At 56.4% G+C, this 24,525-nt stretch overlaps 1 protein-coding gene across 1 annotated transcript; it reads left to right on the forward strand.

Moving 5' to 3' along the window:
• Nucleotides 1-140: 140 nt before the first annotated feature.
• Nucleotides 141-23,420, forward strand: EIF3L (eukaryotic translation initiation factor 3 subunit L; the record flags this gene model as incomplete). The annotated part of the gene is given in 14 exon segments (XM_075581855.1): nt 141-288; nt 4,112-4,173; nt 5,336-5,405; nt 7,012-7,085; nt 7,300-7,471; nt 8,344-8,498; nt 11,040-11,136; nt 11,139-11,209; nt 13,515-13,619; nt 13,621-13,649; nt 19,066-19,239; nt 19,336-19,525; nt 21,377-21,457; nt 23,236-23,420. Coding segments are annotated over 14 exon segments (1,467 nt in total), but the record flags the coding sequence as incomplete, so codon positions are not given.
• Nucleotides 23,421-24,525: the final 1,105 nt, after the last annotated feature.

A 24,525-nucleotide genomic window follows, 5' to 3' on the forward strand; every position in this document is an offset into this window, starting at 1 on the left:
GGAAATTCCATTCCTGTCTGATACCTGAAACTTTCTGTAACATCAATGACATCAGCAAAGGGGCAGCACCGACTTCCTGTACTATGTGTTTCAATGGTTTATAACATAATATAAAAACCCACTGAATATATTTGTGGGGTTTTGCGTCTTGCTATGTTCTTAGCCTAACCCAGTTGTCTCCTGGCCCAATCCCTCCTCTTTCCCACAGCTGGGCCAAGCTAACAGAGCGTTTCTTTAAGAATTCCCCCTGGCCAGAAGCGGAAGCCATCGCCCCTCAGGTTGGGAACGGTGAGTAGAGGATCGAAGAGGCGGGATCGGGTGGGTTTGCAGTTCTGTAACCTTCAGTGGGGGCGGAGAGCTTGGGGCGACATCACTGGACTCCGAGCTTTATCCGAGGAGCTCAGGATAGGACCGTTTCTCTGAAGTCTGTATTGGAAACCGTTCTGTGCTACGCGCTGGGCTGAAACCAGTGAGAATAAACAGGAGTTGCCACGTGGTCACTCTGCGGCAGGCCTTTTATAGATAACCAGCAACCTACAAATGGTTGTGTAATAAATTGAAATAAGTTTGGGTGTCACTTTGTGGTAACTTTCAAGATCACAAATCCAAGCTCATCATACATTGAATACATCCTTAAAAACACTGACACATTGGCGTCTCTGTTGTGATTGGCGTCTCTGTCGTGATTGGTGTCCCTTGGAAGGAGAAGCGTCATTTTCAGGGGTTTTATTGATTTTTATTTTTGTAATATTTGCTCTTTGTTCTATTTCAAGTGCTTTGTTCACTTTTTATTGTTCTATATTACAGTAATTTAGTTTTTTGTACGACTCTAATCGTACATTTTTATAATGCGGCTACTTTTTCTAAAGGGGATAATAATGCCCGCCCGGGGGCTGACTCCGGCACCGCAGGGGATAATAATGCCCGCCCGGGGGCTGACTCCGGCACCGCAGGGGATAATAATGCCCGCCCGGGGGCTGACTCCGGCACCGCAGGGGATAATAATGCCCGCCCGGGGGCTGACTCCCGCACCGCAGGGGATAATAATGCCCGGGGGCTGACTCCCGCACCGCAGGGGATAATAATGCCCGTCCGGGGGCCGACTCCGGCACCGCAGGGGATAATAATGCCCGGGGGCTGACTCCGGCACCGCAGGGGATAATAATGCCCGCCCGGGGGCTGACTCCGGCACCGCAGGGGATAATAATGCCCGCCCGGGGGCTGACTCTGGCACCGCAGGGGATAATAATGCCCGCCCGGGGGCTGACTCCGGCACCGCAGGGGATAATAATGCCCGGGGGCAGACTCCGGCACCGCAGGGGATAATAATGCCCGCCCGGGGGCTGACTCCGGCACCGCAGGGGATAATAATGCCCGCCCGGGGGCTGACTCCGGCACCGCAGGGGATAATAATGCCCGTCCGGGGGCTGACTCCGGCACCGCGGGGGATAATAATGCCCGGGGGCTGACTCCGGCACCGCAGGGGATAATAATGCCCGCCCGGGGGCTGACTCCGGCACCGCGGGGGATAATAATGCCCGGGGGCTGACTCCGGCACCGCAGGGGATAATAATGCCCGCCCGGGGGCTGACTCCGGCACCGCAGGGGATAATAATGCCCGCCCGGGGGCTGACTCCGGCACCGCAGGGGGTAATAATGCCCGCCCGGGGGCTGACTCCGGCACCGCAGGGGATAATAATGCCCGGGGGCTGACTCCGGCACCGCAGGGGATAATAATGCCCGCCCGTCGGCTGACTCCGGCACCGCAGGGGATAATAATGCCCGTCCGGGGGCTGACTCCGGCACCGCGGGGGATAATAATGCCCGGGGGCTGACTCCGGCACCGCAGGGGATAATAATGCCCGCCCGGGGGCTGACTCCGGCACCGCAGGGGATAATAATGCCCGCCCGGGGGCTGACTCCGGCACCGCAGGGGATAATAATGCCCGCCCGGGGGCTGACTCCGGCACCGCAGGGGATAATAATGCCCGCCCGGGGGCTGACTCCGGCACCGCAGGGGGTAATAATGCCCGCCCGGGGGCTGACTCCGGCACCGCAGGGGATAATAATGCCCGCCCGGGGGCTGACTCCGGCACCGCAGGGGGTAATAATGCCCGCCCGGGGGCTGACTCCGGCACCGCAGGGGATAATAATGCCCGTCTGGGGGCTGACTCCGGCACCGCAGGGGGTAATAATGCCCGCCCGGGGGCTGACTCCCGCACCGCACGGGATAATAATGCCCGGGGGCTGACTCCCGCACCGCACGGGGATAATAATGCCCGGGGGCTGACTCCGGCACCGCACGGGATAATAATGCCCGGGGGCTGACTCCGGCACCGCAGGGGATAATAATGCCCGGGGGCTGACTCTGGCACCGCACGGGGATAATAATGCCCGCCCGGGGGCTGACTCCGGCACCGCAGGGGATAATAATGCCCGCCCGGGGGCTGACTCCGGCACCGCAGGGGATAATAATGCCCGCCCGGGGGCTGACTCCGGCACCGCAGGGGATAATAATGCCCGCCCGGGGGCTGACTCCGGCACCGCAGGGGATAATAATGCCCGGGGGCTGACTCCGGCACCGCAGGGGGTAATAATGCCCGCCCGGGGGCTGACTCCGGCACCGCAGGGGGTAATAATGCCCGCCCGGGGGCTGACTCCGGCACCGCAGGGGATAATAATGCCCGCCCGGGGGCTGACTCCGGCACCGCAGGGGATAATAATGCCCGCCCGGGGGCTGACTCCGGCACCGCAGGGGATAATAATGCCCGCCCGGGGGCTGACTCCGGCACCGCAGGGGATAATAATGCCCGCCCGGGGGCTGACTCCGGCACCGCAGGGGATAATAATGCCCGCCCGGGGGCTGACTCCGGCACCGCAGGGGATAATAATGCCCGCCCGGGGGCTGACTCCGGCACCGCAGGGGATAATAATGCCCGCCCGGGGGCTGACTCCGGCACCGCACGGGATAATAATGCCCGGGGCTGACTCCGGCACCGCAGGGGATAATAATGCCCGGGGGCTGACTCCGGCACCGCAGGGGATAATAATGCCCGCCCGGGGGCTGACTCCGGCACCGCAGGGGATAATAATGCCCGCCCGGGGGCTGACTCCGGCACCGCAGGGGATAATAATGCCCGCCCGGGGGCTGACTCCGGCACCGCAGGGGATAATAATGCCCGGGGGCTGACTCCGGCACCGCAGGGGATAATAATGCCTGGGGGCTGACTCCGGCACCGCAGGGGATAATAATGCCCGGGGGCTGACTCCGGCACCGCAGGGGATAATAATGCCCGGGGGCTGACTCCGGCACCGCAGGGGATAATAATGCCCGGGGGCTGACTCCGGCACCGCAGGGGATTATAGGGCACGCCCGGGGGCTGACTCCGGCACCGCAGGGGATAATAATGCCCGGGGGCTGACTCAGGCACCGCAGGGGATAATAATGCCCGCCCGGGGGCTGACTCCGGCACCGCAGGGGATAATAATGCCCGCCCGGGGGCTGACTCCGGCACCGCAGGGGATAATAATGCCCGCCCGGGGGCTGACTCCGGCACCGCAGGGGATAATAATGCCCGCCCGGGGGCTGACTCCGGCACCGCAGGGGATAATAATGCCCGCCCGGGGGCTGACTCCGGCACCGCAGGGGATAATAATGCCCGCCCGGGGGCTGACTCCGGCACCGCAGGGGATAATAATGCCCGCCCGGGGGCTGACTCCGGCACCGCAGGGGATAATAATGCCCGCCCGGGGGCTGACTCCGGCACCGCAGGGGATAATAATGCCCGCACGGGGGCTGACTCCGGCACCGCAGGGGATAATAATGCCCGCCCGGGGGCTGACTCCGGCACCGCAGGGGATAATAATGCCCGGGGGCTGACTCCGGCACCGCAGGGGATAATAATGCCCGCCCGGGGGCTGACTCCGGCACCGCAGGGGATAATAATGCCCGCCCGGGGGCTGACTCCGGCACCGCAGGGGATAATAATGCCCGCCCGGGGGCTGACTCCGGCACCGCAGGGGATAATAATGCCCGCACGGGGGCTGACTCCCGCACCGCAGGGGATAATAATGCCCGCCCGGGGGCTGACTGACGCTTTGTCCCTTTCAGACGCAGTGTTCCTGATCCTGTACAAAGAACTTTACTACCGACACATTTACGCCAAAGTCAGCGTGAGTATCCGCACGGCCGGTAATCGTCGGAGGAGGAGGAGGAGGAGGAGGAGGAGGAGGAGGAAGGGCGCTCGGTGCACGTCCCTCACATCACGATTCTCTCTGTTCCTTATTTTCTTTTGGAATCTATTAGAAAGGGGAATCGGACGCCCAGAGTCCTCTGATATTAATAAATGCTGATAAATGCTGATCAGCGAAGGGGAAACTGCTCATTGTTCCCTTGTTACACAGAGAAGGACGTGTCCCGGGAGAACGCACGCACAGCAGTGTACAGTATATGATAGAATTAAAGCCATTTATTTGGTAACAATATAACAGGTGGTTTTAGGATTGGTATTAAAGTCTACGGCCAATCCAGACAGACTATAAACATACAAATAACACATTATGGCAGCAAGTCAAATGCTCACCCGACCATAATATGTTATTTGTATGTTTATAGTCTGTCTGGATTGGCCGTAGACTTTAATACCAATCCTAAAACCACCTGTTATATTGTTACCAAATAAATGGCTTTAATTCTATCAATCATATACACTGCTGTGCGTGCGTTCTCCCGGGACACTCCTTCTTTCTCTGTGTATTATGGCTGTATTATGCTTATTGCACCTCCGCACGCACCTATCTTGGGCTGATGCGGGAGTACCTTCCCTTCCCATTAATAGAAATACAGAGCGGAGAGCAGCCGACGAGATTCTCGGGCACTTTGTGTACACAGCGGTTTATTTTACACACACGAAGCGTGTGAGGCGCGGTGGCACTGTGTGTCAGAGAATAGTATTAAGGGGTTTCATTGATCACACACCGTTAACGACGTCGGATCTGTGGCCATTGGCATTATGGAGAAGATTGCATGTTGTGTGCTTTGTGTTTGTGTACACATCCTAGTGTGGGGTACCGGTAGTAAACCGCGCTGAGCGGGAGGCCGGGTCTAATACAGGTGGTATAAATGTTTGCAAAATGTTCACATTTAATCATTTTCAAGTCTTTAAATGCATCTTAAATGACATTAGAATGAGCCCGCGGCCTGTGTACTCCTCAGTGTTTCTGATCTTAGCCCTGGGGAGAAGGGGTTGACGAGCCCTGGTGTATATAGTGATCTAAGAGCAAAGAGTGTGTTCTGAACCCCCAAAGTGATGCGTCCCACTCTCTCTCTCTGTAGGGGGGTCCAACATTGGAGCAGCGCTTTGAATCTTATTACAACTACTGCAACCTGTTCAACTACATCCTGAGTAAGTGTCTCTCCACGTGCTGACCACGAGTACAACCGCGCGCGTGTGTGTGATAGTCACAGGCGTGGGTGAAGCTGTGGTGGGTCACAGGCGTGGGTGTGTTGTGATTACTGAGGCAGTGTGTGTTTCAGCCACAGGCGTGTGTAGCGTTGGGGGTGACAGGCAGGTGTATGTGTGTATAGTGTTGATGGGTCACAGGCGTAGATGTAGCGTTGGGGGTGACAGGTGAGTGTGTTGTGATTACTGAGGCAGTGTGTGTGATTGTTGGGTAACAGCCACATGTCTTGTGTAATAGATACAAGGTTGTGCGAGCAGTGTCTGTATGGGGTTGTAGGTGTATGGGGGAGGAGTGTGTTGGGGGGGTGTGGGTGAATGGGGGAGCAGTGTGTTGGGGGAGGGTGGATGGGGAGCAGTGGGGGGGGGGTGTAGGCGTATGGGGGGAGCAGTGTGTGTTTAGGGGGGTGTAGGTGAATGGTGGAGCAGTGTGTGTTGGGGGGGTGTAGGTGAATGGGGGAGCAGTGTGTGTTGGGGGGTGTAGGTGAATGGGGGAGCAGTGTATTGGGGGGTGTTGGTGGATGGGGGAGTAGTGTGTTGGGGGAGGGTGGATGGGGAGCAGTGTGTGTTGGGGGGTGTAGGTGAATGGGGGAGCAGTGTATTGGGGGGGTGTGGGTGAATGGGGGAGCAGTGTGTTGGGGGAGGGTGGATGGGGAGCAGTGGGGGGGGGGTGTAGGCGTATGGGGGGAGCAGTGTGTGTTTAGGGGGGTGTAGGTGAATGGTGGAGCAGTGTGTGTTGGGGGGTGTAGGTGAATGGGGGAGCAGTGTGTGTTGGGGGGGGTGTAGGTGAATGGGGGAGCAGTGTGTGTTGGGGGGGTGTAGGTGAATGGGGGAGCAGTGTGTGTGGGGGGTGTAGGTGAATGGGGATGCAGTGTGTATTGGGGGGGTGTAGGTGGATGGGGGAGCAGTGTGTTGGGGGGTGTAGGTGAATGGGGGTGCAGTGTGTATTGGGGGGGTGTAGGTGGATGGGGAGCAGTGTGTGGTGGGGTGTAGGCGGATGGGGGGACAGTGTGTTGGGAGGTGTAGGCGGAAGGGGGGGAGCAGTGTGTTGGGAGGTGTAGGTGGATGGGGAGCAGTGTATGGGGGGGGTGTAGGCGGATGGGGGGAGCAGTGTTGGGGGGTATAGGCGGATGGGGGGGACAGTGTGTTGGGAGGTGTACGCGGAAGGGGGGGAGCAGTGTGTTGGGAGGTTTAGGTGGATAGGGAGAGCAGTGTGTGTTGGGAGGTGTAGGTGGAAGGGGGAAACAGTGTTGGGGGGGGGATGTAGGCGGATGGGGGAGCAGTGTGTGTGGGGGGAGTAAGTGGATGGGAGAGCAGTGTGTTGGGGTGTAGGGGATGAGGAAGCAGCGTGTGGGTGGGGGGGGAGCAGTGTGTGTAGGTGAACGAGGAGCAGTGTGTTTGGGGGCTGTAGGTGGGTGGGGAGCAGTGTGTTTGGGGGATGTAGGTGGATGGGGATCAGTGCGTTTGGGGGGTGTAGGTGGATGGGGGAGCAGGGTGTGTTAGGGGTGTAGGCGAATATCACAAGTCTGCGACTTGTTATGTTTGTTCTCAGATGCTGACGGCCCGGCTCCCTTGGAGCTCCCAAATCAGTGGCTCTGGGACATCATCGATGAATTCATTTATCAGGTAACATGTCCCTCCCGGCCGCCCTCCTCCTCCTGGCATTGCCTGGGTTTCACCTCTTTTTCCATCTGTACTGTCCTCTGCTTCCTCCATGCTAGATTTGACCTCCCCCCCCCCCCCACTCTTCCTGCTCTGCAATTGCAGTTCTTCAACCAGTATCGCCCCATTCTCTCTCATGCGTGTCGTCACAGCCTCAATCCCCCTCTCCCCCCTGCAGTTCCAGTCCTTCAGTCAGTACCGCTGTAAGACGGCCAAGAAGTCCGAGGAGGAGATAGATTTCCTGCGCGCCAACCCCAAGATCTGGAACGTGCACAGTGTTCTGAACGTGCTGCATTCACTGGTGGACAAATCCAACATCAACCGTCAGCTGGAGGTCTACACCAGCGGGGGTGAGGGGAGTCTGGCACTGCTGCTGTGTTACTGGGAGGGGGAGGTCTACACCAGCGGGGGTGAGGGGAGCCTGGCACTGCTGCTGTGTTACTGGGAGGGGGAGGTCTACACCAGCGGGGGTGAGGGGAGCCTGGCACTGCTGCTGTGTGTGACTGCGAGGGGGAGGTTACACCAGCGGGGGTGAGGGGAGCCTGGCACTGCTGCTGTGTTACTGGGAGGGGGAGGTCTACACCAGCGGGGGTGAGGGGAGCCTGGCACTGCCGCGGAGTGTTACTGGGGGGGGGAGGTCTACACCAGCGGGGGTGAGGGGAGCCTGGCACTGCTGCTGTGTTACTGGGAGGGGGAGGTTACACCAGCGGGGGTGAGGGGAGCCTGGCACTGCTGCTGTGTGTGACTGGGGGGGGGGAGGTTACACCAGCGGGGTGAGGGGAGCCTGGCACTGCTGCTGTGTGTGACTGGGGGGGGGAGGTCTACACCAGCGGGGTGAGGGGAGCCTGGCACTGCTGCTGTGTGTGACTGGGGGGGGGGAGGTTACACCAGCGGGGGTGAGGGGAGCCTGGCACTGCTGCTGTGTGTGACTGGGGGGGGGGAGGTCTACACCAGCGGGGGTGAGCGGAGGCTGGCACTGCTGCTGTGTGTGACTGAAAGGGGGAGGTTACACCAGTGTGGGTGAGGGAAGCCTGGCACTGCTGCTGACTGAGGGACCTTGTGATCCCTCTAGGTAGGGGTGGTCTGAATGTGCGGCTCACTGTGATTTTATGAGGGGATAGTTGGGGGGAGGGGGGTCCCTGTAATCTGCTGAGGGGTTGGGGACTGACTGCAGGGGGTACCATCTTCCAGACATGGGAGTCTGACAGCTCTGCGTTCCCAGGTGACCCCGAGAGCGTAGCGGGGGAGTATGGGCGTCACTCTCTGTACAAGATGCTGGGTTACTTCAGCCTGGTGGGACTCCTGCGGCTGCACTCACTGCTGGGCGATTATTACCAGGCCATCAAGGTGCTGGAGAACATAGAGCTCAACAAGAAGGTAGTGACCCCTCTTATAAAGCTCCTATCTCAGGCCTCTATTACTCCCTCCCCCCTTAAACTGCGCTGAGTTCCCTCCCAGCTAATCCCGCCCTGCGCCCGCCCTCCTCCCCTTCCAGCTCCGCGCCCGGCCTCCTCCCCTAGCAGCTCCGCTCCCGCCCTGCGCCGGCCTCCTCCCCTAGCAGCTCCGCCCTGCGCCCGGCCTCCTCCCCTAGCAGCTCCGCTATCGCCCTGCGCCGGCCTCCCCTAACAGCTCCGCTCCCGTCCTGCGCCGGCCTCCTCCCCTAGCAGCTCCGCTCCCGCCCTGCGCCGGCCTCCTCCCCTAGCAGCTCCGCGCCCGCCCTCCTCCCCTAGCAGCTCCGCGCCTGGCCTCCTCCCCTAGCAGCTCCGCTCCCGCCCTGCGCCCGGCCTCCTCCCCTAGCAGCTCCGCTCCCGCCCTGCGCCGGCCTCCTCCCCTAGCAGCTCCGCTCCCGCCCTGCGCCCGGCCTCCTCCCCTAGCAGCTCCGCTCCCGCCCTGCGCCCGGCCTCCTCCCCTAGCAGCTCCGCTCCCGCCCTGCGCCGGCCTCCTCCCCTAGCAGCTCCGCTCCCGCCCTGCGCCCGGCCTCCTCCCCTAGCAGCTCCGCTCCCGCCCTGCGCCGGCCTCCTCCCCTAGCAGCTCCGCTCCCGCCCTGCGCCCGGCCTCCTCCCCTAGCAGCTCCGCTCCCTCCCTGCGCCCGGCCTCCTCCCCTAGCAGCTCCGCGCCCGCCCTGCGCCCGGCCTCCTCCCCTAGCAGCTCCGCTCCCGCCCTACGCCCGGCCTCCTCCCCTAGCAGCTCCGCTCCCGCCCTGCGCCGGCCTCCTCCCCTAGCAGCTCCGCTCCCGCCCTGCGCCCGGCCTCCTCCCCTAGCAGCTCCGCTCCCTCCCTGCGCCCGGCCTCCTCCCCTAGCAGCTCCGCGCCCGCCCTGCGCCCGGCCTCCTCCCCTAGCAGCTCCCGCCCAGCGCCCGGCCTCCTCCCCTAGCAGCTCCGCTCCCGCCCTGCGCCCGGCCTCCTCCCCTAGCAGCTCCGGTCCCGCCCTACGCCCGGCCTCCTCCCCTAGCAGCTCCGCTCCCGCCCTGTGCCCGGCCTCCCCTAGCTGCTCCCGCCCTGCGCCCGGCCTCCTCACCAAGCAGCTCCGCTCCCGCCCTGCGCCCGGCCTCCTCCCCTAGCAGCTCCGCTCCCGCCCTGCGCCCGGCCTCCTCCCCAAGCAGCTCCGCTCCCGCCCTGCGCCCGGCCTCCTCCCCTAGCAGCTCCGCTCCCGCCCTGCGCCGGCCTCCTCCCCAAGCAGCTCCGCTCCCGCCCTGCACCCGGCCTCCTCCCCTAGCAGCTCCGCGCCTGGCCTACTCCCCTAGCAGCTCCGCTCCCGCCCTGCGCCGGCCTCCTCTCCAAGCAGCTCCACTCCCGCCCTGCGCCGGCCTCCTCCCCTAGCAGCTCCGCTCCCGCCCTGCGCCCGGCCTCCTCCCCTAGCAGCCCTGCGCCCAGCCTCCTCCCCTAGCTGCTCCCGCCCTGCGCCCGGCCTCCTCCCCTAGCAGCTCCGCTCCCGCCCTGCGCCCGGCCTCCTCCCCTAGCTGCTCCCGCCCTGCGCCCAGCCTCCTCCCCTAGCTGCTCCCGCCCTGCGCCCGGCCTCCTCCCCTAGCAGCTCCGCGCCCGCCCTGCGCCCGGCCTCCTCCCCTAGCTGCTCCGCTCCCGCCCTGCGCCCGGCCTCCTCCACTAGCAGCTCCGCTCCCGCCCTGCGCCCGGCCTCCTCCCCTAGCAGCTCCGCTCCCGCCCTGCGCCCGGCCTCCTCCCCTAGCTGCTCCCGCCCTGCGCCCGGCCTCCTCCCCTAGCTGCTCCCGCCCTGCGCCCAGCCTCCTCCCCTAGCTGCTCCCGCCCTGCGCCCGGCCTCCTCCCCTAGCAGCTCCGCTCCCGCCCTGCGCCCGGCCTCCTCCCCTAGCAGCTCCGCTCCCGCCCTGCGCCCGGCCTCCTCCCCTAGCAGCTCCACTCCCGCCCTGCGCCGGCCTCCTCCCCTAGCAGCTCCGCGCCTGGCCTACTCCCCTAGCAGCTCCGCTCCCGCCCTGCGCCCGGCCTCCTCCCCTAGCAGCCCTGCGCCCAGCCTCCTCCCCTAGCTGCTCCCGCCCTGCGCCCGGCCTCCTCCCCTAGCAGCTCCGCTCCCGCCCTGCGCCCGGCCTCCTCCCCTAGCAGCTCCGCTCCCGCCCTGCGCCCGGCCTCCTCCCCTAGCAGCTCCGCTCCCGCCCTGCGCCGGCCTCCTCCCCTAGCAGCTCCGCTCCCGCCCTGTGCCCGGCCTCCTCCCCTAGCAGCTCCGCTCCCCGCCCTGCGCCGGCCTCCTCTCGGAGCTGCCTGGCCGCCTCGCGAACCGCGCCGGCCTCCTCTCGGAGCTGCCTGGCCGCCTCGCGCACTGCGCCGGGCCTCCTCTCGGCGGAGCTGCCTGGCCGCCTCGCGCACCGCGCCGGCCTCCTCTCTCGGAGCTGCCTGGCCGCCTCGCGCCCGGCACCCGGCTGCTTCATGTAATCCTCTCCTGCCCTGACAGAGTATGTATTCCCGGGTCCCCGAGTGTCAGGTGACCACATATTACTACGTGGGCTTCGCGTACCTCATGATGCGGAGATACCAGGACGCCATCCGCGTGTCGCCAACATCCTGCTGTATATCCAGAGAACCAAGAGCATGTTCCAGAGAACCACGTACAAGTACGAGATGGTTGAGACTCCCCACTACCTCTCCTCCTTTCTCCTCCTACCCCACTCTCCCTTCCTCCCTCTGCTCTCTTCCTCCCCCTCCCCTCTGCTCTCTTCCTCCCCCTCCCCTCTGCTCTCTTCCTCCCCCTCCCCTCTGCTCTCTTCCTCCCCCTCCCCTGTGCTCTCTTCCTCCCCCTCCCCTCTGCTCTCTTTCTCCCCATCCCCTCTGCTCTCTTTCTCCCCCTCCCCTCTGCTCTCTTCCTCCCCCTCCCCTCTGCTCTCTTCCTCCCCATCCCCTCTGCTCTCTTCCTCCCCCTCCCCTTTGCTCTCTTCCTCCCCCTCCCCTTTGCTCTCTTCCTCCCCCTCCCTTCTTCCTTCCCCCTCCCTTCTTCCTCCCCCCTCCCCTCTTCCTCCCCCCTCCCCTCTTCCTCCCCCCTCCCCTCTTCCTCCCCCCTCCCCTCTGTTTTCTTCCTCCCCCTCCCCCCTGCTTTCTTCCCCCCCATCCCCCCTGCTTTCTTCCTCCCTCCCCCATCCCCCCTGCTTTCTTCCTCCCCTCTTCCCTCTTCCTCCACCCTCCCCTCTGCTCTCTTCCTCCACCCACCCATCTTCTCTCTTCCTCCACCCTCCCCTCTTCTCTCTTCCTCCCCCATCCCGTCTTCTCTCTTCCTCCCCCCTCCCCTTTGCTCTCTTCCTCCCCCCTCCCCTCTGCTCTCTTCCTCCCCCCTCCCCTCTGCTCTCTTCCTCCCCCCTCCCCTCTGCTCTCTTCCTCCCCCCTCCCCTCTGCTCTCTTCCTCCCCCCTCCCCTCTGCTCTCTTCCTCCCCCCTCCCCTCTGCTCTCTTCCTCCCCCTCCCCTCTGCTCTCTTCCTCCCCCTCCCCTCTGCTCTCTTCCTCCCCCTCCCCTCTGCTCTCTTCCTCCCCCTCCCCTCTGCTCTCTTCCTCCCCCCTCCCCTCTGCTCTCTTCCTCCCCCCTCCCCTCTGCTCTTTTCCTCCCCCTCCCTCCTCCCCTCTGCTCTCTTCCTCCCCCTCTGCTCTCTTCCTCCCCCCTCCCCTCTTCTTCCTCCCTCTCCCCTCTGCTCTCTTCCCCCCCTCTCCCCCTCTGCTCTTCCTCCCCCTCCCTCTCTGCTCTTCCTCCCCCTCCCTCCTCCCCTCTGCTCTCTTCCTCCCTCTCCCCTCTGCTCTCTTCCCCCCCTCCCCCCCTCTGCTCTTCCTCCCCCTCCCTCCTCCCCTCTGCTCTCTTCCTCCCCCTCCCCCTCTGCTCTCTTCCTCCCCCCTCTTCCTCTTCCTCCCCCTCCCCTCTGCTCTCTTCCTCCCCCTCTGCTTTCTTCCTCCCCCCTCCCCTCTGCTCTCTTCCTCCCCCTCCCCTCTGCTCTCTTCCTCCCCCCTCCCCTCTGCTCTCTTCCTCCCCCTCCCCTCTGCTCTCTTCCTCCCCCCCTCCCCTCTGCTCTCTTCCTCCCCCCTCCCCTCTGCTCTCTTCCTCCCCCCTCCCCTCTGCTCTCCTCCCCTCCCCTCTGCTCTCTTCCTTCCCCCCTCCCCTCTGCTCTCTTCCTCCCCCCCTCCCCTCTGCTCTCTTCCTCCCCCCTCCCCTCTGCTCTCTTCCTCCCCCCCTCCCCCCCTCCCCTCTGCTCTCTTCCTCCCCCCTCCCCTCTGCTCTCTTCCTCCCCCCTCCCCTCTGCTCTCTTCCTCCCCCCCTCCCCTCTCTTCCTCCCCCCTCCCCTCTCTTCTTCCCCCGCCCTCTCTTCTTCCCCCCCCTCCCCTCTCTTCTTCCCCCCCCTCCCCTCTCTTCTTCCCCCCCCTCCCCTCTGCTCTCTTCTTCCCCCCCCTCCGCTCTCTTCTTCCCCCCCCCTCCCCTCTGCTCTCTTCCTCTCCCCCTCCCCTCTCTTATTCCCCCTCCCCTCCTCTAACTCCCCCTCTCGCCTCTTATTCCCCCTCTCCCCTCTTATTCCCCCTCCCCCTCTCTTAATCCCCCTCCCCCTCTCTTATTCCCCCTCCCCCTCTCTTATTCCCCCTCCCCCTCTCTTATTCCCCCTCCCCCTTTCTTATTCCCCCTCCCCCTTTCTTATTCCCCCTCCCCCTTTCTTATTCCCCCTCCCCCTCTCTTATTCCCCCTCCCCCTCTCTTATTCCCCCTCTCTTCCTCTTCCTCCCCCTCTCTTCCTCTTCCTCCCCCTCTCTTCCTCTTCCTCCCCCTCTCTTCCTCTTCCTCCCCCCCCCCCCCCCCCCATCCTCTGCTCTTTTTCTTTCTCACACCGCCATATCCTCCCCATCCTCTGGCGCCTGACTCTCCGCACCCCCATTCCCTCACACTCCGCACGCCTGTCCCTCCTCAGATTAACAAGCAGAACGAGCAGATGCACGGCCTGCTGGCCATCGCCCTCACCATGTACCCCATGCGCATCGACGAGAGCATTCACACCCAGCTGCGCGAGAAGTACGGGGGACAAGATGCTGCGTATGCAGAAAGGGTGAGCGAGCGGGGGAGGGGTGTGATCCCGGGAGGTCCTCATCTTCCAACTGCTTCTAATCAATAATAGCAACAATATTATTTATTATATTATAACCAGGTCATGTCGGTTAAAGTTCTAGTAGCCGGTTGGGTCCCTGGAGAAAACAGGTTCCTTGCGATACCTTTTTTGAATCACATTTCCCACAATGTTTTTGTGGGTATAAGAGCAGTGAAAGGAAAAACTGGGGGGGTGAGCAATGATGCAGGTAGTGATACCTTTTTGCGGACCAACGTCTTCCCCGCTATCGCCCGGCTCCACGCTCCCTGCCGTGCGCGCGGCCCTAGCATACAATGGCTGGCTAACCTCAGCCAACTATATCTGGATTTGGTCATATCAAACAATGTAGAAGTAATAGTAAATATTCAAGTCCTGGAACATTTGGGTAACAGTGATCATAACATGGTCTCATTTGAAATAAATGATCAAAAAATAGATTTCTTGGGTTCAACAAAGACCTTAAACTTTAGAAAGCCAGATTTTAATAAACTGAGGTCTAATCTAGTAGTAATACACTGGGATGATGTTTTTGCAGGGAAAAATGTACAAGATAAATGGGCAGTCCTTAAAACATTGTTAGAAAAGCACACTTATCAGTGTATATGTGACGGTAACTTTGTGACAGGCTATTAATAATACAAACCAAAAATATACCTGGGTTGAACTGAACGAGGCTGAGATATGATAAAGTATAATTTATTCCTTGAAGAAGGTGAACACAACAAGATAGTACAAATAATAGACAAAATATAGGCACTTAAGATGGAATGATGAAACAGTCATAATTCTGGACTGGCAATTCATACAGCAATCTTGAACGAAGAATAACACCAACAATAGACTGAGCCTGGTTCTTATACCATCTCAAACCAATCTCTTACAACCTAGGCGCCGAGCTGGCTAGAAAAATCTATTTGAAGTAGACTTTCCTTCCCCTGCAGGTGTGAACTGGGCCACTTGCAAAACACTCAATTCCTTTGTTTACCCTAGGGCCAGAAACAATCAGGGCAGTTAACTTTTGATCACGGGGCTATGCTAAATCTTCAGGATGTCCTTCCTGCCCTATTAGCATAGAAGATGGAGTCTGCATTTTCAGAGCAGATCCAAAATATCATATACACTTTAATATCTTCACATATTAATAAGTTCCGTTCTGGTGGTTCCAGTGGGTCGAAATCCGCCAGTTATTAATGCCTACAGTGACCCTACATATTGGCCAAATTTCAACTGTCTGCGACCTCCAGAACCGGAGATACAGAAATGCACTTCAACACATTTTCAAAATACAGGATTCGTCCCTTTAAAAATGAATCTCTGCTTTTCACTCTTTCCCCATTGAAATCAACGGGGTCCGCCGCCATAGCGTTGAATGGCGGGCTCCGCCGTTGCCGTCAATGGGGTTTCCCGCCATAGACTTTCAATGGAGAAAACCGCGGCCATTGAAGTCTATGGGAAAATCCAACAAACTTTACATTCGCCCACACTCCGTCTGGTTGGTCGGAGGGGGGCTGGGAAGGGTCATGCATTAAAGCCGGAAGCTTGGCTACATGCCACCCAAATCCCATCCCCCTGATCATTCCAGAACCGGAGATATGGACTTACATTTTTCATCATTTCACACTTAGTCGTTTTTACGCCACGCGGCTTTTCCCCATTGTAATCAATGGCCGGCGCCGCCATAGACAATGCATGGCGCACACCGCCATTAGATTCCATGGGACCTCCGCTACGCCATTGAAGTGAATGGCGCGACCCTCCTTCTCCGCTCGACCCCTTACGGGGGTCTCTCATTCCTGGACCCGGTGTGGATCGTGTGTGGGGGTACCTAGGAGCTAGGGGCAGAAAGAACTTTATTCCCAGGGGCCCTAGAACCCAAGATTCCCACGCCAATTGTCTTTGAACTTGACCGAAGTGATTAAACTCTTTTCAAAGACATTGTATCCGCTTTTGCGGTCTGCGGTTTGGATGGCTGCCAACCTGTTCCTCGAGGCCGGCGTTGAGGAATTTCCATTGAAGTCAATGAGCCCATTGACTTACATTAGGAAACCGCCGCTCCTCCTCTCGGACGCCACCTGCTGGTCGTCGCTGGAAAACAGGTCCAAAACCGCTACTTCTGCCATTAGAAAGCATGGAGGCTCAATGGCGACCTATGGAAGGCTGCAAAATGGAGCCTGAAAAGGCGGGAAAAGGGAACAAAGGGCTATAATCACTAAATTAACATTAACCCCTTCCCTCCCGCATCAACCCTAGTGTATGTGTGAGTGCAAACACCAGGATGAGACATTACATTTATACAGGGGAATAAACAGTTGGATACTGAAGCAAGGTAAAAAACACATTACTGGACCTCAGTCCAGTTAACCCCTTGCTTCCCAAGTGAGAGTAGGGGGTGGCCAAATGGGGTGTAACCCCTTTAATCCCGGGCCAAACCCCCTCTATCATGACAGTATGCCCTTGGGTAATAAGTATGAAAGAAATAAGTCAAAACCAATGTGGCTAAATAAACAGGTAGGGGAGGAAATGGACAAGAAGAGGAAGGCGTTTAGATTCTTTAAGTCAGAAGGGACGGAGACATCGTATCAGAATTATAAGAAATGTAACAAAAATTGCAAAAGGGCAATAAAATTAGCAAAAATGGATAATGAAAAAAGGTTTGCAATAGAAAGTAAGATGAACCCTAAAAAGTTCTTTAAGTACCTTAATAACAAAAAAATGAGAAAAGAAAATATAGGACCCTTTCAGTGTGAGATGGGTTGGCAGATTATTATTGGAGATGAGGAAAAAGCTGAGGTATTAAACAAATTCTTTGTCTCTGTGTTTACCAGGGAAGAATCAAGTTCAATAGTCATTCTGCAGGAGGAAGCCACAACCTCCATATTAATGAACAATTGGTTAACTGAGGAAGAAGTTCATAAGCGACTTGAAAAATTAAAGTAAATTTGGCACCTGGCCCCGATGGCATACATCCAAGAGTTCTCAAGGAGTTAAGCTCAGTAATAGCAAAACCATTATATTTAATATTGAAGGACTCCATTTCCACAGGCTCAGTACCACAAGATTGGCGTAAAGCAGATGTGGTCCCTATATTTAAAAAGGGAGCTAGATCACAACCGGGAAATAACAGACCTGTAAGCCTGACTTCAATAGTAGGGAAACTACTTGAAGGTTTAATACGGGATAATATTCAGGAATACCTAGTAGAAAACAAAATTATTAGTAATAGTCAGCATGGATTTATGAAGGATAGATCTTGCCAAACTAACCTTATTTGTTTCTTTGAGGAGGTAAGTAGGAATTTAGATCAGGGTAATGCAGTTGATGTGGTCTACTTAGATTTTGCAAAGGCTTTTGATACGGTTTCACACACGAGGTTGGTGTACAAAATAAAGAAAATTGGACTCAGTAATAATATATGCACATGGATTGAAAACTGGTTAAAGGACAGACAACAGAGGGTTGTCATAAATGAAACTTTTTCAGGTTGGGCTAAAGTCATGAGTGGAGTACCTCAGGGATCGGTACTGGGACCCCTGCTTTTTAACTTGTTTATAATGACCTTGAGGTTGGCATTGAGAGCAAAGTCTCCATCTTTGCTGATGATACTAAATTGTGTAAGGTAATAGAATCAGAGCAGGATGTAATTTCTCTTCAGAAGGACTTGGAGAGACTGGAAACGTGAGCAGGTAAATGGCAAATGAGGTTTAATACAGATAAATGTAAGGTTATGCATTTGGGATGCAAGAATAAAAAGGCGACTTACAAATTAAATGGAGATATATTGGGGGAATCCTTGATGGAGAAGGATTTAGGAGCGCTTGTAGACTGCAGGCTTAGCAATAGTGCCCAATGTCATGCAGTAGCTGCTAAGGCAAACAAGATCTTATCTTGCATCAAACAGGCAATGGATGGAAGGGAATTAAACATAATTATGCCCCTTTACAAAGCACTATTAAGACCACACCTTGAATATGGAGTACAATTTTGGGCACCAATCCTAAGAAAAGACATTATGGAATTAGAGAGAGTGCAGAGAATAGCCACCAAATTAATAAAGGGGATGGACAATCTAACTTATGAGGAGAGGCTAGCTAAATTAGATTTATTTCCATTACAAAAGAGGCGTCTAAGAGGGGATATGATAACTATATACAAATATATTCAGGGACAATACAAGGAGCTTTCAAAAGAACTATTCATCCCACGGGCAGTACAAAGGACTCGGGGCCATCCCTTAAGGTTGGAGGAAAGAAAATTTCACCAGCAACAAAGGAAAGGGTTCTTTACAGTAAGGACAGTTAAAATGGGGAATTCATTACCCTCGGAGACTGTGATGGCAGATACAATAGATTTGTTCAAAAAAAGGTTGGACATCTTTTTAGATGGGAAAGGTATACAGGGATATACCAAATAAGTATACATGGGAAGAATGTTGATCCAGGGATTAATCCGATTGCAAATTCTTGGAGTCAGGAAGGAATTAATTTTTCCCCTTATGAGATATCATTGGATGATGTGACACTGGGGTTTGTGTTTGCCTTCCTCTGGATCAGTAAGTAAGTATATATATATAGGATAAAGTATCTGTTGTCTAAATTTAGCATAGGTTGAACTTGATGGACCTACGTCTTTTTTCAACCTCATCTACTATGTAACTATGTAACTGCCGCGCGCACCCCCACTATATTACGGGCCTTAGGAGAGGTAGGATAGGCCTGCAATGTGCTGTGTTAGAAGAGGTAGGATAGGCCTGCAATGTGCTGTGTTAGAAGAGGTAGGATAGGCCTGCAATGTGCTGTGTTAGAGGTAGGATAGGCCTGCAAAGTGCTGTGTTAGGAAAGGTAGGATAGGCCTGCAATGTGCTGTGTTAGGAGAGGTAGGATAGGCCTGCAATGTGTTAGAAGAGGTAGGATAGGCCTGCAATGTGCTGTGTTAGGAGAGGTAGGACAGGCCTGCAATGTGCTGTGTTAGGAGAGGTAGGACAGGCCTGCAATGTGCTGTGTTGCGAGAGGATAGACCAGCAAAGTGTTGAGAGAGATATATATATATACAGCAAATAAAAATCCATGTGAGCACATTCACATGTCTGACAGGTCTGCAACTCTGCTCTTCCCCCATTATCTCTTGGCATACAGTGCTTCCACTGGAATGGGGGATTCTGGGTAATGACATGCAAATAAATGTCGCTTTTTGCTTCTTACTTATTTTATCATGGACCCCTATAAGCTTATGTCTGAATTCAGTGCTAAATCCTTAACCGCTACATCACGGGTCCTCCCGTTTTATGCATGTACAGTACGATTTGAACTGTAGTCGGATCAGTGCTGTGGGTTACGTTCAACAGATGTTGACAAGCAATGCCCACTCCTGTCCCTTGCAGAGATGCTCAGATCTACGAGGAGCTCTACAATTACGCCTGCCCCAAGTTCCTGTCCCCAGTGGTCCCCAACTACGACAACGTGCACCCCAACTATCACAAAGAGCCCTACCTGCAGCAGCTCAAAGTCTTTCTGGACGAGGTCCAGCAGCAGGCTCAGCTCTCCACCATCCGAAGGTGAGTCGTCGGTATCCGTGATTTAGGTTTTTGGAGTGGTGGTTAAGGTCAGTGTGTGGTTTGGTGGCTCTTGTCACTGACGTCCTCTCTCTCCAGCTTCTTGAAGCTCTACACCACCATGCCCGTAGCCAAGCTTGCCGGGTTCTTGGATCTGCCTGAGCAGGAGTTCCGCATCCAGCTGCTGGTCTTCAAGCACAAGATGAAGAACCTGGTGTGGACCAGCGGGATTTCTGCCCTGGAGGGGGAGTTCCAGTCTGCCTCTGAAGTGGACTTCTACATAGACAAGGTGGGATGGCTCTTCTTGTAGGGAGGCAAAGCCACCAAGTGGTGGCGCTAGGCTCGTGCTACAGTGCCACCCTGAGGCTGAGCAGTGTATTACATGAAGACATGTGGTCACCAGGGGGCAGGGATGAGCCAAATGCTGCTCTAATGTATTTGTTTCTGTAATGCCAACAAGGTGCCAATAGCGCTTTATAAAGTAGATGTAAGAATACAGTACAGGGAATTACAACACACGAAGCGCATCACACATACAAGCACACTGGGGAAATAAATCCCGAGCCTGGAGAGCTTGCAATGTAAATTGCTTGTTGGGAGATTTAGAGACTGGTTGGTGGCGCCTCTGGGGAGAAGAGCCATGTGTCCAGGGGGTTGAAACGCTTTCCTCAGAAGGTGCTCTTACTTGGAAGGTGGGGAGTGAGGCTGCTGAGGGTGGGGCAGGGGGGCACAAGATTTTCTGGGGGGGGGAGTGGCGGTTACAGAGGCCCCGCGCTCTTCCCCAGGGCATATAAATGAAATGCCGGGGAGCGCGCACGAGGCCTCTAACTTCCCTTACCTGGTCTGCGGTGGCTTTCAGCAACGCGTCGCCATGGTAACGATGCAGGGTCACATGACATCGCGCTGCCATGGCGTCGTGACATCAGAAGACCCAGGACACCAGGTAAGGGGGGAGAGCTGGCAGAGGGGAACAGACTTAAGTTTGCACACCCCTGGGGTAGGGGACGATGAGAGGAGTAGAGGTGGATGGGATGGAAAGGAGACAGTCCTGAATAGAGCGCGGGAGACGAGCTGGGGGAACACCGATATCAAACCTGAGACTATTTAAAGCTTTTTAGTAATCTTGCTGTTCTAACACAGATGCGGTTTGTAATGGAAAATCTCAATTGCAATCCATGGCACTTAGACAAATGCAATGTTCCAATTAGTACTCTGTATATAGAACCTATTGTCTAATTATTCACGTATTTCTTTTCTTTCTCTATGGTAGTTTTGCATTTGATTTGGAACATTGCATTCAAATAAACCAAAAGTAATAGCAATATAGAAATGAGACCAGTTTCCTAGAAACGTCTGGGGCACAGAAAATATATCTAAATGTCTAAATATAGGAAAGCAGAAACATATACATTAGTGCAAAGATGCTTTACACAAGGCTCAATAGATTATACGGTGCTCCTCACGTGGTATCAGGAAACATCGGGCGCTTTGCAAACACGGATTCTGGAATCTTTTCTTTTAGGACTTTTTTCCGAATTCAGACTCCCATTGAGTATGTAGAGAAAATGGAAAAGCTAATGCGATAGCATTGTATAAAGTTAACGTGGCTGCCCGAGCAGTGGAAATGCCCCCGCATGCGCCAATAAATAAAGGATCTGGGGGCTTCACTCCTGTGGGCATCGGCTCTCTGATCCTTCCCGTTCCAGCACCCGACCGCGCTTCCGGATCGACAACGTCAACAGGGGGGCAGAGGCGTGTTCCTGCGCCGGTCCACGGGGGCAGAGGCGTGTTCCTGCGCCGGTCCACAGGAGGGCAGAGGCGTGTTCCAGCGCCGGTCCACAGGGGGGCAGAGGCGTGTTCCAGCGCCGGTCCACAGGGGGGCAGGAATAAGGAATGCCTCGCGGTATTGTTTGCTACCTCCTGTGAACCAGCGCCGTGACGTCATTCATCCGGATCCTGCCCCCAACAGGTTAGGTTGTCAGGATACCTCTGCTTCAGCACAGGTGGCTCACTCTTTGACTGAACCACCTAGGCTGAAGCAGGGATAACCTGACCTGTTGGTAACGCTTGAGGACTAGAGTTGGCCGCCCCCTGTTCTAGGTCTGTCTCCATTTAACGCATTTCTGGCTTTTCTTGTTAGGACATGATCCACATCGCGGACACCAAGGTCGCGCGGCGCTACGGAGACTTCTTCATCCGACAAATCCACAAGTTTGAGGAGGTGAGGATCCGCTGAGCCTGGCGGGGGGGGAGGGGGGGGAGGTGCTAACTTGTTGGGTCTCTGCCCGGTGGTGGTGGGAGGAACTGCATGTAGAGGCCATTGGTTCATTGTCCATGGGATTGAGGTAGTGTGATTTATAGAAGAACAAGTAAATGGGTACACGTCTATAGGTACGGGTACACGTCTATAGGTACGGGTACACGTCTAGGTAGAGATACGGGTACACGTCTATAGGTACGGGTACACGTCTATAGGTACGGGTACACGTCTATAGGTACGGGTACACGTCTATAGGTACGGGTACACGTCTATAGGTACGGGTACACGTCTATAGGTACGGGTACACGTCTATAGGTACGGGTACACGTCTAGGTAGAGGTACGGGTACACGTCTATAGGTAGAGGTACAGGTAAAGGTTATAGAACAGCGAAGAAGAATTCGATTCGGCTGAAATAAGGAAAACCAGGTTTTCTTTCCGTGTAGGATCACAGGTGACCTTTTTAGAGCAGTTTTATTCCCAATATATTTCTGGGCTGTGTAAACCTGTCCCAGTTGAGCCTTGCAGCTGGTTTGGTCGGTTAGTGTCCTATGCGGTGTGAGGCTTTGCCTATAGTGCCGGCGACACAACGGGTGACGTCACCCGTCGCCACCGGCGAAAGTTATAAGTTTCGCCGGTCGGCGGCATCGCTGGATTCCCGCAATTTGATTTGTTCAAGGGCTGTCACGTGACGCGACGGCCCTTGAAAAATCAAATTTTGCCGGCGTCGGGTTTTCGCCGTCGCGTGCACTATAAGCGCATGCGGCGGCAGTAATGTATTTGTTTTCGGGCGACATTGCGTCGCCGGCACTATAAGCGCGACCTTAGAGAGACACAGGAGAAAGGGGTGGAATCGGGGGCAAGAGAAATGGAGATGAGGGGGGGGCAGAGAGAAGGGAATGATGGGGGAAACCGACGGGAGTAATGGGGGGGGGGTGGGGGAGAGCGACGGGAGTAAGGGGGGGAATATATGGGAGTAATGGGGGGGGAGGGAGACATGGGAGTAATGGGAGGGGGGGAGACATGGAAGTAATGGGGGGGGAGGGAGACATGGGAATAATGGGAGGGGGGGAGACATGGAAGTAATGGGGGGGGAGGGAGACATGGGAGTAATGGGGGGGGAGACATGGGAGTAATATGGGGGGGGAGACATGGGAGTAATGGGGGGGGAGGGAGACATGGGAGTAATGGGGGGGGAGGGAGACATGGGAGTAATGGGGGGGAGGGAGACATGGGAGTAATGGGGGGGGAGGGAGACATGGGAGTAATGGGGGGGAGGGAGACATTGAAGTAATGGGGGGGGAGGGAGACATTGAAGTAATGGGGGGGGGAGGGAGACATGGGAGTAATGGGGGGGGAGGGAGACATGGGAGTAATGGGGGGGTGGAGGGGGGAGAGACCAGGAAATAACGGGGCAGAGAGACAATGGGGTAATGGGGAGAGATGAACAAAGCAACATAGGGCACAACGGGTTTAGCAAATCAAATTCATTTATTGAGCCAACACGTGTTGGCTCAATAAATGAGTTTGATTTGCTAAACCCGTTGTGCCCTATGTTGCTTTGTTCATCTGTTCAGGACTGATCGCAGGCTTTCGTGCAAACACTGGAGCACCGGTAACTGTATCATTGTTTTTCTTTTTGAGGTGTGCAGCATTTCTCTTATATTGTCTGCAATGGGGAGAGACACATGGGACATTGCATGTCTTGATCTTTACGTTGTATTTCTTGCCTTTTTTTAGTTAAACAAGACCCTAAAGAAGATGAGCCAGAAGCCCTAGCGGTGCAGAGCACAGAACATGGCCGTTATACGTTTTTATGAGCACACACGGTCACTCTCCCGGCTATCCACATATCCCAATTTACATCCCAAGTGACGTTTAAATAAAAAACATTTTGAATAAAAATGAGCAAAATAGGAAAATAACCCGGTGTTTTGGTTTGGTACTCGGTGTAATAAATCTCTATTTGTGCCGGGGAGTACATCTCCTGAGCACCCACGTTGTATTGTGGGAAACGCTCTATACCAGGGGTGGACAACTCCAGTCCTCAAGGGCCACCAACAGGTCAGGTGTTCAGGATATCCCGGCTTAAGCACAGGAGACTCAGTGGCCCAGTCAACACCTGCACCAACTGTGCAGAAGCCGGGACATCCTTAAAACTAACCTGTTGGTGTCCCCTGCGGACTGGAGTTGGCCAACCCAGCTCTACGTCTCCATCTGCTGGATAAATTCTACTCTAAACCAAGGTCAGTCCTCCTGACAGCTGGGAAGGTGTGTGTATTAGGTGTGTGTGTATTAGGTGTGTGCGTATTAGGTGTGTGCGTATTAGGTGTGTGTATTAGGTGTGTGTGTATTAGGTGTGTGCGTATTAGGTGTGTGTATTAGGTGTGTGCGTATTAGGTGTGTGTATTAGGTGTGTGTGTATTAGGTGTGTGTCATTTGCTTTCCAACAAACAGGAGGCGCTGTAACGAGCAGCGAAGCGTGCACGAGGAAGGTAGGACCTCACCGGTGGCAGCACCCTGGGGAACAGCAGCTCTATTCCAGAGAGAGACACAGACACAGAGAGACGCACAGACACAGAGACGCACAGACGCAGAGACGCGCAGACGCAGAGAGACGCACAGACGCAGAGAGACGCACAGACGCAGAGAGACGCACAGACGCAGAGAGACGCACAGACGCAGAGAGACGCACAGACGCAGAGAGACGCACAGAGACGCAGAGAGACGCACAGACGCAGAGAGACGCACCGACACAGAGAGACGCACCGACACAGAGAGACGCACCGACACAGAGAGACGCACCGACACAGAGAGACGCACCGACACAGAGAGACGCACCGACACAGAGAGACGCACCGACACAGAGAGACGCACCGACACAGAGAGCGAGACACACAGACAGAGAGACGCACCGACACAGACAGAGAGACGCACCGACACAGACAGAGAGACGCACCGACACAGACAGAGAGACGCACCGACACAGACAGAGAGACGCACCGACACAGACAGAGAGACGCACCGACA

Source organism: Ascaphus truei, unplaced genomic scaffold (genome assembly GCF_040206685.1).
Source record: "Ascaphus truei isolate aAscTru1 unplaced genomic scaffold, aAscTru1.hap1 HAP1_SCAFFOLD_1634, whole genome shotgun sequence".
Classification (NCBI taxonomy): Eukaryota; Metazoa; Chordata; class Amphibia; order Anura; family Ascaphidae; genus Ascaphus; species Ascaphus truei.